We start from the raw sequence: 14,560 nt of genomic DNA on the forward strand, positions 1-14,560 counted from the left end.
TTCGGCGTTTTGACATAAAATGAGTTAAAAGAATGAAGAAAAAGCAGATACGGGAGAGGCGGAACTTATCCCGCCGTAGAAGCAGGGACTTATTTCTCTGTTGCACGAGGTGGCGCGTCAGGAAAATGTAGACTGAACACAGCAGCAGGTTGGTGTCAAAGAAAAACAAAATCAGGACGGACCGACCAACCCCAACCCAACCACCCACCCAGCCGAGGTCGTGTTTTACTTTGTGATGGACGGTGATGATGACTTCTTTTATCGGGAGCTGCCGAAGGTGGTAAGTGAACTGTGTGACGTTAACTACAGTTGTTCTGAAGACAGGGACTTTGAAGGAGTTCGTGAAGGGGTAACTGCAGTTAAAGGTGGTGTTGGCTGACTTTTTTTTTTTGCTAACGCCATCGTTTTCCTGTCGCCAGGAGCTTCACGCGCACCTCAACGGCTCAGTCAGCTCCCAAACCATCGAGAGGCTCATCAGCCGGAAGCCGCATCTTAACATCGAGCACAGCATGACGGCTATCGGCAAGGGCCAGCGTAGGACTCTGGATGAGTGCGTCTGTTATTCATTCACACTTTGATATAAAACTCAGAGTGAAATCCACGGCGGTAACCGATATAGTCAGATTATTATCTAATTACGAATAAGTAACCATCATCATCCCGGATTTCGTTTGAATAAATGTGTAAACTGAGCTTCGTTACCAAAGTTTTATTTTTAATTTTTTTTTTAAATTTATACACAAGCATATCATTTGAAATAATGTAAACAATTATTATGATTGAGATGTGCAAAGGTGAGGTATGAAACCCGAGAGGGTTTATATAAATAACCTCACCCATAAAAACAAAACAAAAACAATTGAGTAATTATACAATGAATAGAATAATAAAAAAAATAAAAAAATGTATGTATGTATGTATATATATATATATATATATATACACACACACATACATACAGAAATTAACAATGAAAAATAATAAAAATACAATGACAGAATGAATATAGGGTAAAAAAAATAAAGAGTCGATTAAGACAATCTATAAACAAACAACATAACTATAAGATAACTTATCATGTTTGGTGGTAGGTAGTTTGACTGACGAGGCTACGAAGTTATGGAGCTTAATTTGCCACATTTTATAATGCCGGCTTAAAACTTGTTTTCTTAGTTTATGCATTGTAGACATTTAAACACAAGTTGTCCAAAGTCCTGAATGACACCAGACACAATCAAAGAAAAAACCAAGACTAGAATAAAACTTAAAAACAGAAAACCTCATTTTAAATAATTTTATGTGGATATTTTCTTTTCATGAACTCGACGGCTGCTTCTCTTGAGTCGTAAAGGCAAAAACCTCGATATGGCCTTTGATTAAACAAATGGAATAAAAAAGCAGCAACCAGAAATAATGGAAACAAAGTGGTATCCCTCGTGTTCTGGAAAGCACACAGTACACCTGTATTTCATGTCAGTATTGTTTATAAATGATACTTGCATTGTACCAGCTGTTCTGAATCCACAGAGTGCATTATGTTTGAGCTTGAAAATGTTTTAAAGAAAATTCAGTAAAATGAGTTTCACTGGCTCACATGTCTGCAGATGCTTTGAGGTCTTCAAGGTTATCCATAAGTTGGTGGATACGGAGGAGGATATCCTGATGGTGAGAACCAACTCTCAAACAAACATGTTGCTTTCTTTTTTTTTTTCTTTTAAGGCTGCATTTCCCCCGAGTAGCAGCCACAGATCATTTTGTTTTCTGTTCAGGTGGCCACAGATGTTATCAGGGAGTTTGCAGCCGATGGCGTCAGATATTTGGAGCTCAGAAGTACTCCAAGAGAAGAGAAAACTACAGGTAGGAAAGTCAACATGCTGAAAGTTATTTTGATTGAATGGTTTATGGTCAAGGTTGTTCCAACAGTTTAAAAGGTTTAAAGATTCTATTTTTTGTTTTTCCTAGGATTAACTAAAAAGAGTTATATTGAGACTGTCATCGGAGCCATCCAGCAGTGTAAAAACAAGGGAGAGGACATTGATGTCAGGTAGGTGTACCTCGTACAACAGCAGTGAATAACAAGTCCAATCAGTTATTGGAGAGTGCAGCAGCGCATGATGTTAAACGTTATTTATCCTAAAGGTTTCTGGTGGCCATTGACCGCAGGAATGGGACTGAGGTTGCCATGGAGACGGTGAAGCTGGCTGAAGAGTTTATGCTGTCATCTGATGGTTTGGTGGTGGGAATGGACCTCAGCGGAGATCCAACGGTTTGTAGGAATGCTGGGGCTCACACGAAAACGCCCAAAAAACATTGAATTGGGTGTTTTAGTAAGTTACCTGCCACCTTCTTCCATATCAGGTATCATTAACTATCAGGATGGAAGTGTCACTTAGCCATATATGTGGCAATATATTGTGATACTAATGTAGCTTTTGTTTGAAGGTGGGCCATGGCAAAGACCTTCTTCCTGCTTTAGAGAGGGCCAAAAACTGTGGACTGAAGTTGTCACTGCATCTCTCTGAGGTATGACCATTTCATATTCAGTTATTTATATCTCAAGCCTCATTATATGTAAGAGCAACATCATATGTTACAACAAACGTGATTTCAGGTCCCATCACAGCTGGAGGAGTCAGATTTGCTGTTGAATCTTCCTCCCGACAGGATTGGTCATGGAACCTTCTTACATCCTGAAACGGGTGGTTCTCAAAGCCTTGTTGACAAAGTGGTGAGGAACAACATACCGCTGGGTAAGACTGAGCTCAAATCAGAAATAGTATGTAGAGAGCACCGAGATGACACGACTCCGATATCCTGCTCTTTGTTCTCTTGTAGAGCTTTGTCTGACATCGAACGTTAAAGGACAAACTGTGCCGTGTTACTCCAAACATCACTTCAAATATTGGTACCAGCTGGGACATCCGTGTGTGCTTTGTGTAAGTTTTTTTGCCTGTAAAACTCATCTACAGAAAAAATGTGTCAAAGATAAACCTTGAACGATTGTTTTCTTTGTCGTGTTACAGACCGATGATAAAGGAGTCTTTTGTACAGACTTGTCTCAGGAATATCAGCTGGCCGCGTCCACGTTCGGCCTCAGTCGTGAGGAAGTGTGGAAGCTCTCCCAGCGGGCCATAGACTCCATCTTTGCCGAAGAAGCTGTGAAACAGCGGCTCAGACAGAGGTGGAATGATTTACATTGTCAGGTGTTCAAGTGACCTGCTCAGTGACTGGGCTTAAAGCCCAGTCATATACCTCAGGTTTTAGTTTGGAGAAGAGAAAACTCTTCATCAACTTTTTACAATTATGTATAGAAATGAAAGCCCAAAAACAAACTAACGGTTTGACACACAAGTGAAAGTAAAAGACTTATTTAATACATCAAGCTGAAGTGTGGTATTCTCTGTTGATTTACAGCGTTTCACAGAACATAAAAGAAACAAAGTCGTTATGAAGTGTTTCCCCTCTGAGGAAAAGAAAAAAATCGAAATAAGAAGGATATCCACTGTGGGTACGCCTCAGTGTCTGCAAGAGAGTCCAAGAAAATCCATGCAGTCCCGTCACTGCAGCACTCTCATCTGTCACGCCTTCTTTCCAAACTTTCCATGTCTGTCCTTGTTCTTCTTGAATTTTCCATGCTGCAGTTCCTTCTTTTTCGATTTCCCATGCTGAGGAGCCCCATTGCTCGCTATTGCGTCCCCCCCTTCCCATTTCCTCTTCTTGTCACTGTTAAAAATGAGACAAATTTAGAAGAAAAAAAAACAAAACAACCTCTTACACTCACTTCTACAACAACCAAGCAGTGCATTTCCTCCTTGTCACTGCACCTTTTGATGCTGACGATAGCCGTGTTCCCCGCTTTCTTCAGCACCTGGTCCCACTCCTCATCATCTCCACGGATCCTGTATCTGAAAACAAAGAAAATCGCGATAAATTCCATGAATATCGCCTTGACTCAGAAACGCCAAATAAGTCCACCCTCCCAGCCTCATACTCACTCTTCCAGGTCCATTTCCTTTACTTTTTCTACATCCTTCTTGTGTCTCTCCTCAAACTCTTTCGCAGCATCATTCTGTCAATGAACAAAATGTATTTTGCGTCAAATGCGTTCAAGCATTCCATTAAGACATGAAAAGTAAACTTTTTTCTGGAACATCGAATGGCACCTCTTACAATGTTGGAGCTCAAGTTTATGCCTTTAAATAAAATGTAATAACTGAACTGTATGAAAGGTACAGTCAGTGGCAGCTTTTAGCACGAAATGCTAAATGCTGCTTCCCTATAAGCAGTTTTGCCACACACCAACAACATATCCTGCAATCTGTTCCTATATATGATGGCGAGTGACTTTTATCACTGACAAAAGAGAAAATGTAAGTTTCAATAAAAAAAAAAAAAGAAGCACGAGCCGATTGGCTTTATTTTTGGCAGCATCTACACGAAACTCAAAAATCTGATTCAGTTACAGCGTCCCAATACTTGAAGTGCTGCACAAACAACAGCCCGATCGTTAATTACAACAGGAGAGAGGAGCGTTGGATTCTTCCTAAACAAAATAAGCTTTCATCTCTTTAGTTTTGTCCAAGAAGGAAGACTTTCGACCTTTTACTACCAGGTTAAGTGATCAGGGTCATCACCCCTAAAGATTAAATGCCCCCTCTTGTTTTCTTTAGCGCACGTTATATGTATAAAACTAAAGAAGCAAAACGATAAAAGCCCTGATTTTACTGTTAACACATGGAGTATAAAGTGAGCCAAGCTGGCCATTTTCAGTAGGTATCTATGCAACACTATAAAGATGTTTGTTTGGTTTCTACATGACAGCCATTTTTTCTCACATTTAGCTGAAAATTGTTTTTTTTTTAACTAAAACAAACAAACAAACAAAAAAGGGGTAGCATAGAATTCACGTACCAGATCTTCATTAAGGCTTCTGACAGTGGGCTCCATGGTAACATCTTTAGTAGCTGCCATCTCAGCTTCAACTGCTTTTTCCTGGATGCCGGTGTACACCTCGCAGAGAAAGAACGAAGCTGATAAAGCACTGAGGTGACCGTAGCTGTATAAACTGCTGGTTGTTCAACATGTTCATATTAGGCTCTTTATAATAAGACTCATTACTGTAGTCGACTCACTTGCACAAATTTACGGATGAGGCGGTTGAAGAGGCCCATGAGCTGGGAGCTCGGGAGCTCGATTTCCTTTTCGAGCTGCTCCACAGACTTGTGCTGCAGTCCTATTCCGAGCAGTAGAGCCTGGAGAAGAACAGTCAGCCAATCAACATCTAAAGCGAAACGCTTCACAGAAAAAGGGACAGCTGGGACAGAATACGTCAGGGGAAACCTACACACTGAGCTGCTGAGAGGGAGATGTCACCGAGCTGCTTCAGAAAGAACATGCGTGCCACCGCTGGGATGAGGTCCATGATGAGGTGGTAGTCCACCATGCTCCTCGAGTACAGCTCCAGGCGTTTGAGATCGTAGGGGGTGAAATGTGTCGCCAGCTCAGAGCTACTGAGAGCTGTTGAGATCAGAGAAGAGTCAGGTCAGGCGTGTTGACACACCGCAGAAATCTGTAAGGTGGGGAGTTTAAGAAGTCATACTTCCGGCCTCCTCCTTGGACTTCTTATTCTGCAAAATACTCAGTGCCAAGCTCGGATGGAAACTGCTGAACTGGTAAGAAAGCAGAGCCAGGAAGCGCCGGCGGAAATCTGAGGAGAACAAAAAAAAAAAAAAACTACTTAGGAGCAGAGCAATGGGACTATGCAAACCAGTGCTCAGGTAGAGCAGCCAAATTCACCTTTCCAGAAGGCAGACAGCCACAGGCTCTGCCCTGGGGAGTCGTCTGTATTTAGCTCTTTCAGCATCACACAAGAGTGCTCTCCAGTCAGGTCATTCTACATTTAAAAAAAGGAAAAAGCAATAATCAGAGTCTGATGACAACACGACACATGGAAACACAAAACAATGGCTAAATAATAATACTTACAGGAGTTTGTCTTAAGTAGACAGGACTATAACCCGCTTTCTTCCAGAACCTGACGATTTACAAACAGTTTTTAATCACTTTTAACTTTCAAATTCAAATTACCCTTCCCTTCTTCCTTCATATTCAAACTTACTTGAGCAGCTGTGCAGTGAGGCCATAGGAAACCCCTAAATAGTCCAGCCGCTCTGCTCTCCTCTCACTGAGCTTCAGCAGCAGAGGAGGGAGCTCCTTACGCGGCGTGATCACCTCCTCCAGCAGACTCACAGCCTGGACAACAAGCAATTCTGTCAGACCAGACATTCAGATGTACGCATGCAGTCAGATGTTCCCGGAAGCATTTTGTCTTACCTCACTGCTGACAGGGGTGATTTCGGTGTGGTTTGAGTGCGTGCTCTCATCCATGGTGGGAAACTTGCCCTCGTAGTACATCTGCAACAGCTGAAGAGCTCTCGAGCCGTAGCCCATCTGTTGGACAGGTCGACACTCGTGAATTCATGAAAGGTGTCCATTTTCTTAAAATGCCTCCCGTTTGCTCTGCTTCAGTTGAAACGTAGCAGTACACTACAACCAGTTAAAAACAGGAGGAAACGCCACAGTGCTTTTGTGAACTCTCACCCCTTGGTAGTCTGGATTGACAGCTATCCGCACCACTCTGCCTCCAGACAGGCCGCCAAACTCCGGGTCTTGAAACTGACGGGCAGAGCAGAATCATTGAATCATTTGACTGTAAAAAACACAAGCTTCAATGATTTGGTCGAAAGCTTAGCAAACAGCGAGTACCTGTTCTGACACAGTCCAAGGAATGAGGTCTCCTGAGGCCTTCTTCCCTCTGGACAGACTGTTAAGGATGGACTGCCTTGATATTTCCCCCTCGAGACATACCTGAGAGATCCGGACAAAAACAGGCAATGAGTCAAAACAAAAATCTGGTCTGGAACAAAAAAAACCCAGATGCAAACTCTTAGTGATTGGGCTGCACTTTAATTCATGTCCCAAGTGTCATACAATACCTGCACCACAGCGAGGACCTCGGGTAGGGAGTTCTGCGTGGGAGGAACAGGTGGCAGCAGGCAGAAGAGGTGATGGGCCGGAGCATCGGACAGCATCTGCAGGTCGTTGGGAGAATTCTGGAAACGGACGGATCGAGGTGTCAGCAAGCGGACACACAGAGTCCACAACAAGTAGTCCGTGTGATATTAAGCTCAGTGTTGATAAGATAATAAATATCACCTTGTAGTGTGATGCCACATAGAGAGCCATCAGTCTTTGCAGAAAAGCCTCAGATGCTTTGTGGTAACAGAAGAGTGTGTCTCTGTTGACATAATAGCTGGACAGCGTGCACTAAGGACAAACATAACTTGTAGCACTGCGTGTAGGAGTGCGTCACTCTCAGCGAAAGGAGGAATCTGCTACGGGCCTTCTGAAGCTTATGCTAAACTCTATGAAAATGTAGGACTTCCAAATAGGGAAAAAAAAAACAAAAAAAAAACTTCAGATGACAAATTTCATGGCGACTGCGGTAAAGTTTGTCAGCGTCAGTTCTGCGTGTGAACGGTTACGTCATTACGGTGGTAATAAAACTGAATTCATTTGGGACCTTCACAAACAACTAAACATTACAGGATTCATTCCAAAATCAAAACGCTTTGCATGCATGACGTGTGAATTTGCTAAATTTCCTGCCTAATAGCTTCTCTTTAAAGTGATACTCCGGAGTAGATTCAACCTGGGGTCATTTGAACCGTGATATCCAGCCAAGTAGCCCACCCGCAGTTTTTTCGATATTGGCTGAACATCAGCTGAGTTACTGAGTTATCCCGAATAGCTTCGTACAAGGGTTAATGGATCCTGGTCCGTATCTCCAAAATTACCACACTAAAATCACATGCCATGACACCAAACTTCTACAGTAGTACAAATATGGTCTGTACTCACAAAGCGATGCATTTGGAAGTTTGAAAATAGTCCAGGAGTTTATTATTATCAACACAAGCCTGATAGCTTTTCTGCTGCTAAAGCTGCATCGACGTCACTTCTGGGAGCTGGGAGCTTCAAAGTAAGATGAGGGTTGATCTACTACTGTAGACAACAAAGCAAGGCTGCTCAATTTCTCCATTGATAAAATAATTTCACAACTCTACAACATAAAAAAATCATAAAAAAACATGTAGAATATAGCATATACTTTGTTGTCTACAGTAGTAGATCAACCCTCATCTTACTTTGAAGCTCCCAGCTCCCAGAAGTGACGTCGACGCAGCTTTAGCTGCAGAGAAGCTATCAGGCTTGTGTTGATAATAATAAACTCCTGGACTATTTTCAAACTTCCAAATGCATCGCTTTGTGAGTACAGACCATATTTGTACTACTGTAGAAGTTTGGTGTCATGGCATGTGATTTTAGTGTGGTAATTTTGGAGATACGGACCAGGATCCATTAACCCTTGTACGAAGCTATTCGGGATAACTCAGTAACTCAGCTGATGTTCAGCCAATATCGAAAAAACTGCGGGTGGGCTACTTGGCTGGATATCACGGTTCAAATGACCCCAGGTTGAATCTACTCCGGAGTATCACTTTAAGTTTAAGATAAGTCAGTCTAAACATGCAATGTTGTGATGGGTGCTTTTCCATTTTCAATATCTTTATACATGAAACAACTATTAATGGAAATAATGGCAAAAGAAGGATACAGGTCACAGGTCTGTGGCAGTGGGCAGCCAGAAATGAGCCTGGGAACGCTGAGACAGTCGAGACAGAGCAGCTCATTCAGCCACTTCTCCACCGCGTCTCCTGGAGCGTACCGGATGGACTCGTGCAGAGAAACCTCGTGGAGAGTGCGAGCTGTGGACGGACCCGGGCACACTGCAGTCACTCAGACGACAGAGACACACCGAGCGTGCTTGTAGCAAAAGAGTGACGCGCCTACCTGCTGCTAGCCTTGCCGTGTTAGCGTTTCTGTTCTCCGCTGACAAGCTCTGCTGACTGTCTGCACTCTGCTGCCTCAACTGCTGGATCAGTTTGAGGGAAAGAGAGCGCCCGGTGCCTTCGTACCTGCGTAAAGGAAGATAAACAGAGACCGTGACTACACACTGCAAAGAGCTGAAGGGTTTAACAGCTTCTCAAACAACTGTCCATTATGATGAGAGTTGTTGGAATTATTTGTGTGAGCAAAAACACGTCCCCGGTCCAGTAGAAACCCTCACTTGGAGAAATAATCAGCAGGATCATTGATCTGAGATTCTGTTTTTTTACGGCTTGAAATTAATATTACGGAACAACGTTTCTCAAAAATGTGATCCGTGTGTCCTCAATCATATAAAGACTAAATGAAAGAAGTATTTGATTATAGTTATTACTGACCCGTTGATGGTGGAGGCCATGAAAACCAGATAAGGTCCCAGCAGTTTCTTCACAAGAGGAAGAGGGATGGCTGCAGCCTCATCGATGACCAGCATCTCGGCCTGGCCCAGCTTCACGGCGTCACCAGGGTGGATGTACTGTTGGGCACAGCAGAAAAGGTCACACGTGTGTGGTTCACCTTTTTTTTCTTTTTTAAAATTGTAATTAAGAGGAAGTAAAGGTTAGCTTTCTGGTCTCAGTCACCTGAATTGTCTGACGATGTTCTTTGAAGATGTTCACCCGCACCACGGCTTTGTTGAACTCTGGATTCAAAGACTGGATGATCTCGTAGTCGAGATGCTCCTACACACAAAACAAGAATGTCAGGAGCTCGTGCGTTCGCAGAATTAAGAGATGGACCCAAATGGGGGGGAAAAGATGCTAGCACAGATTACCTGATACTGCAGGGCATCAAAGCCTTTGAAGACAAATTCAAACATGGTGTGAAGGTTGTCTGGGCTTGGGGAGGTTACAAAGATGTTGGAGTAGCTGCATTTAGAAAATTTAAGAAAAAAGGAGCAGGAAATGATTGGCGATGACGGACGACAATTGAAGAGGCAAAACTTTTTGCAATGCTGTGGCAATACGGAGTATTCTGTACCCAAAAGCCACAGCTCCAGCAATGGCCATTCCCATAGCAGCTGACTTCCCTCTGCCTCGGGCTGCAGTCAGAGCCACGGTGCTCCTCAGCGTCTTCTCCGATATCGCCTCGATAAATTTCAGCACCGCCTTCGCCTACAGGACAGCATGCACATTCAAAATGACAACTGGTACGTGATTATTAACAGACTCACTTTGCAAGAAAAAAAGAAAAAAGAGAAATCGCTCAAAATGTTGATGTGCAGCTAACGTGTTTGTAGGATTAAAAAGGCTCTGACTTGGTCCATGGTCCTGCAGGAATCCACCAACACGCCAACAGGCTGAGTGTCCTGAAGTGACTCCTTGAGATCCTTCAGCTCCTGCTCTCGAGGAGACAAACCATCCTCCTGAAGGGGACATGGGGACCGATCAGGGGGGAGCGTACAGCCACGAGTTCAAAAATGTGTAAAGATAACAACAGAATGTGTTTGTTTGTTTATTTTACTTTGGCCCCCGTTTGTTCAAATGTGCATTTATTAGGCTTTTCAAATCAATCATCAATTTCAGAAAAAGGTCACAAAAAAAAAAAAAAAAAAAAAAAAAAAACACAAAAGGGCTGCTAAAGAGACGTTTTTTTGGTTTGTCCCATGTGGGTTCCAGTAGTAAAGTGGCAGTGCGGTATGCTAAATGGGTACAAAGGGTAAACCTCGGCATCTCTGAATATAAACCGTTCTTATTGTCATTCATATATAGATATTGGAACAATAATATATTGGAACAATAATATATTGGAACTATTCCCAAGCAATCCCTCTAAATGATACACACTGGAACAATTCCTATAAAAGGCAGGGAGACAGTAAGGAAACCAAACTAAAACCAGTAAATAGGATGTGAATGGTGCTTTTCTTTTGTCTAAATGTCCCACAGAAGGTTTTTGAGAGCCTGCAGCTACTACTTAAGATAGTTTTGTTCAACCAACTAATATTTCATTTAAAAAATGATAAAGCACAGAAAACCAAACCATCAGTTTTAGCAAACATTCTTCTGCGACTTTGACCTGATAAATAAGTTCAATTTCATTACACTTATGGTTGATTTTCTGCTGAAATAGCTGATCAATATACAGCTAACGGTTCCCACTGTAACACAGGTACCTGAGTCTTTGGAGGGACTGGCTTGATGTTTGCCATGTTGCTGGAGATCGGCAGGATGTTAAGTTGGTCATCGATGACGACACAATTTTTGCAAGAAGCGAGAGACAGAAGGAACCTACAAAACACAAATGTGGAATTATTGTCCCATTATTTGTGTCCCATTCACTAAATATCCACACTGAAAGTCAGAGAAACACCAACCTCTCGTTGAACCTGCCGACTACGTCCTGGTGAGCCTCAGTCCTGTACCGGGAGTGCACATCCTGGAGGGAAACAGGTCTGTGAGGTCATCTGAGAAGTAAAATGATGTGTGGGGGTGAAGCAAGATCAAGACTCACCATGGTCATGGTGTACAGCTGCTTGAGGGAGTTCATTGTCCGGAGCAGAATGACCACGATGCCACCTCCCTCCACTGTCTCTATAGTTCTTGCCAAAAGGTTGGGAGTGAGAGCTTCAAAATCCTGTGTGACGAGTAAAAAAACTGGATGTTAAGATTGAAAACAAAGATGTTCAGAATTATTTTGAATTGTTTTAATAATAACTAAAAAAAAGAAAAAAGACATCACTTCACCTGTAAGACGCACATGCCGAAGGTGTTTCCCAGGATCTTGTGCGTCTCATTGTAGTAACAGTAGCGGATGTTGGTGGCAGCGATGAAGAGTTCAAACGGGTCGTCCTGGTTCAGATTCAGTGTGCCGGTTTTAATCTTCTTCTGCAGCTGTCTCATGCGCTTCTTCCGATTGCTGCCCCAGACAAACTGGACATATCAAACCTCTGTCTGCTTTTCAAATCACGTGAACCAAACCACACCACTCAGGCAATTTAACACTCACCTGCTGAATCCCAAGTCTTTCTTGTAGCACCAGAGCACTGAGGGTCGAGCTCTGACTGCAGCTTTAGACAGCATGTGATGCAGGATCACAACCTGGATCAGAGGCAGACTGGATTGTTTTGATGCTTCAAGCGAAGAAACTCGCATAACAACGAGAAATCGAACAAAGAATTTGTCAGTGAGAACGGGAGATGATGGATTACCTGATCTCTCCCACGATCTCCCACCACTACAAACATGGTTCGGTGCTGCAAAGTGACTCCATTCTCTATCTGGACCCGAATCCGGTTGTCTACCTTTTTGCGGACTGTCGCCATCGTCTTCCTGCCACAGAAACATTAGAACTTGTCAGTTGCACACTTAGAAACCACACAGATGCATATACCAGTGCGGCAGAGCGTTATATCCATAAAGTTCTACCAAAAAAGCGCTGTCAAGAAAAGGCTACACCGGAGCTTACAGCCTCGAGAGACAGATATTCTGTCAACAGACAACACGAACACAGAGGGCTACGGAATACAAAAAAAAAAAGAAGCAAAGTTTCTTTTTTACCTTGAATCAAAGTTAAACTGACTGGGACTTAATCTTACAAAATACCCGACGAGTCAAGTTAAAGTGGGTCTACAAGCCAGCCATCATGCTGTTGATACACTCACGTGGAGACAGTGGCTCATGGAGGACCCCTGCATGACGTCAAAACCGTGCGACTTTTTTCAAAAAGTTTTTTGGCAGGAAACGAGTCAAATGCTTATGGAGATTTATTTTTTTGCACTTTACCCCAGAAACACACACTCATGGTGGGTTTCTGTTGAAATCATGTGTCATAAAGTAATGTAAAGTAATATGTAATATATATATATACACACATATATTTACACTGCTCAAAAAAATAAGGAAAACAGTGATAGTAAATCAATATTACCTGCTGTTGTGCAAATGCAACAGACAACGTGACACCCTAAAATAATAATTTATTTTGTGAAAAGAGAGAGACGTAATTTCATGGGTTGTTGTAATATTAAACATATGTGGGATTAAAAAGTTAAATAAATTCATAAATAGTATTTAATGGGATTGATTAAAAACATCAAAAACAATCAAAATGGTTAAAAGGTGGTTAAACTGAAAAAAGTGTTTATTTTATATTGTACACTTTATCGTTTTTTGATTGATCTGAGTTTTTCGCCTGTGATCTGTACAGTGGCCTTGTTGGTACAATCTGGGATCGATTGCTTTTGTCCCGTGCCACTTACCTGGGGAATATGCGATATTTTCCTCATTCGAGTAAAATCTTTGCTGAGGAAATGTCACTCGCGTAATTATTTCTCCCCTATTTTCAATTATGGTACAGGTTATAAAAACAACTGTGTGGGTTGCTAACATTTTTGAAGTGTAGGAGGAATGCTTTAGAAACGTTTATGTGTGTGTGTGTGAGCAAGTCCCCACTTCATCATAGAGACGTAGTAACGCTGTGTGTCTACTGTCTCGTTAACTGATTTAATATCCGTACACGTGATGTATTTTGTGTTAAATTTGTATAATATGTTTTTATGCACTTTAAGTGATTTTATTAGAAGTTTGCTGAGTTAGAGATATTTCATGGTTTAACAGTGATAGCTAACTGAAAATAAGGGTTATTTCTGTAATACTGCTTTCATTGTTGTAATTTATGAGGACTGTGTACATTCTGAGAGATAATATTTTCTGTAGATTACTTCTTTAGTGGATTGTTAATCTTTGTATACTTGCTCAACTCATTCGAGTAAAATCCTTGCTGTGGAAACATCACTTGCGTAATTATTTCTCCCCTATTTTCAGGGGCGTAACAACAACAGGTGGAAATGAGAGGCTCTTAGCAAGACAACCCCTATAAACGAGTGGGTCTGTAGGTGGTGACCACAGACCATGTCTCTGTTCTCATCCTTTCTGGCTGAAGTTTTGGTCACTTTTGCATTTTGTCAGTGCTCTCACCCCACGATGTAGCATGAGGCGGTGTCTACAACCCACAGAAGTTGCTCAGGTAGTGCAGCTCATCCAGGATGGCATATCAATGCGAGCTGTGGCAAGAAGGTTTGCTGTGTCTCTCAGCACAGTGTCCAGAGCATGGAGGAGATACCAGGAGACAGGCCAGTACACCAGGAGACGTGGAGGGGGCCGTAAGAGGGCAACAACCCAGCAGCAGGACCGCTACCTCCTCCTTTGTGCGAGGAGAAACAGGAGGAGCATTGCCAGAGCCCTGCGAAATGACCTCCAGCCGGCCACTAATATGCAAGTTTCTGCTCAAACTGTCAGAAACAGACTCCATGAGGGTGGTATGAGGGCTGAACGTCCACAAGTGGGGCTTGTGCTTACAGCCCAACACCGTGCAGGGCGATTGGCATTTGCCAGAGAACACCAAGATTGGCTGATTCGCTATTGGCGCCCTGTGCTCTTCACGGATGAGAGCAGGTTCCCACTGAGCACGTGACAGACGTGACAGAGTCTGGAGACGCCGTGAAGAACGTTCTGCTGCCTGCAACATCCTCCCGCATGACCGGTTTGGCGGTGGGTCAGTAATGGTGTGGGGAGGCATTTCTTTGGAGGGCCGCACAGGCCTCCATGTGCTA

At 42.8% G+C, this 14,560-nt stretch overlaps 2 protein-coding genes across 2 annotated transcripts; one reads left to right on the forward strand and one right to left on the reverse strand.

Annotated features, from left to right (window-relative positions):
• Positions 1 to 86: 86 nt before the first annotated feature.
• Positions 87 to 3,382, forward strand: mapda (N6-Methyl-AMP deaminase). Its single transcript, XM_075470111.1, has 10 exons — positions 87 to 280; positions 420 to 550; positions 1,605 to 1,665; positions 1,770 to 1,857; positions 1,963 to 2,044; positions 2,140 to 2,266; positions 2,443 to 2,523; positions 2,612 to 2,750; positions 2,836 to 2,936; positions 3,024 to 3,382. Exons 1-10 carry the CDS (start codon positions 236 to 238, stop codon positions 3,213 to 3,215), a joined length of 1,047 nt encoding a protein of 348 aa, XP_075326226.1. The 5' UTR covers positions 87 to 235; the 3' UTR covers positions 3,216 to 3,382.
• nat10 (N-acetyltransferase 10) lies at positions 3,353 to 12,620 on the reverse strand. Its single transcript, XM_075470110.1, has 29 exons — positions 12,507 to 12,620; positions 12,158 to 12,278; positions 11,956 to 12,047; positions 11,694 to 11,865; positions 11,461 to 11,583; positions 11,324 to 11,385; positions 11,123 to 11,237; positions 10,265 to 10,372; positions 9,988 to 10,121; positions 9,782 to 9,875; positions 9,591 to 9,689; positions 9,348 to 9,484; positions 8,914 to 9,038; positions 8,678 to 8,828; positions 7,216 to 7,312; positions 6,996 to 7,112; positions 6,766 to 6,867; positions 6,601 to 6,675; positions 6,334 to 6,450; positions 6,119 to 6,252; positions 5,986 to 6,034; positions 5,797 to 5,893; positions 5,600 to 5,707; positions 5,345 to 5,517; positions 5,133 to 5,252; positions 4,912 to 5,010; positions 3,996 to 4,069; positions 3,825 to 3,905; positions 3,353 to 3,723 (listed from the first exon to the last, which is right to left on the reverse strand). The coding sequence occupies exons 2-29, from the start codon at positions 12,269 to 12,271 to the stop codon at positions 3,579 to 3,581; spliced, it is 3,114 nt and encodes a 1,037-aa protein (XP_075326225.1). The 5' UTR covers positions 12,272 to 12,278; positions 12,507 to 12,620; the 3' UTR covers positions 3,353 to 3,578.
• Positions 12,621 to 14,560: the final 1,940 nt, after the last annotated feature.

The sequence above is a fragment of the Odontesthes bonariensis genome, chromosome 7 (genome assembly GCF_027942865.1).
Source record: "Odontesthes bonariensis isolate fOdoBon6 chromosome 7, fOdoBon6.hap1, whole genome shotgun sequence".
NCBI lineage: Eukaryota > Metazoa > Chordata > Actinopteri > Atheriniformes > Atherinopsidae > Odontesthes > Odontesthes bonariensis.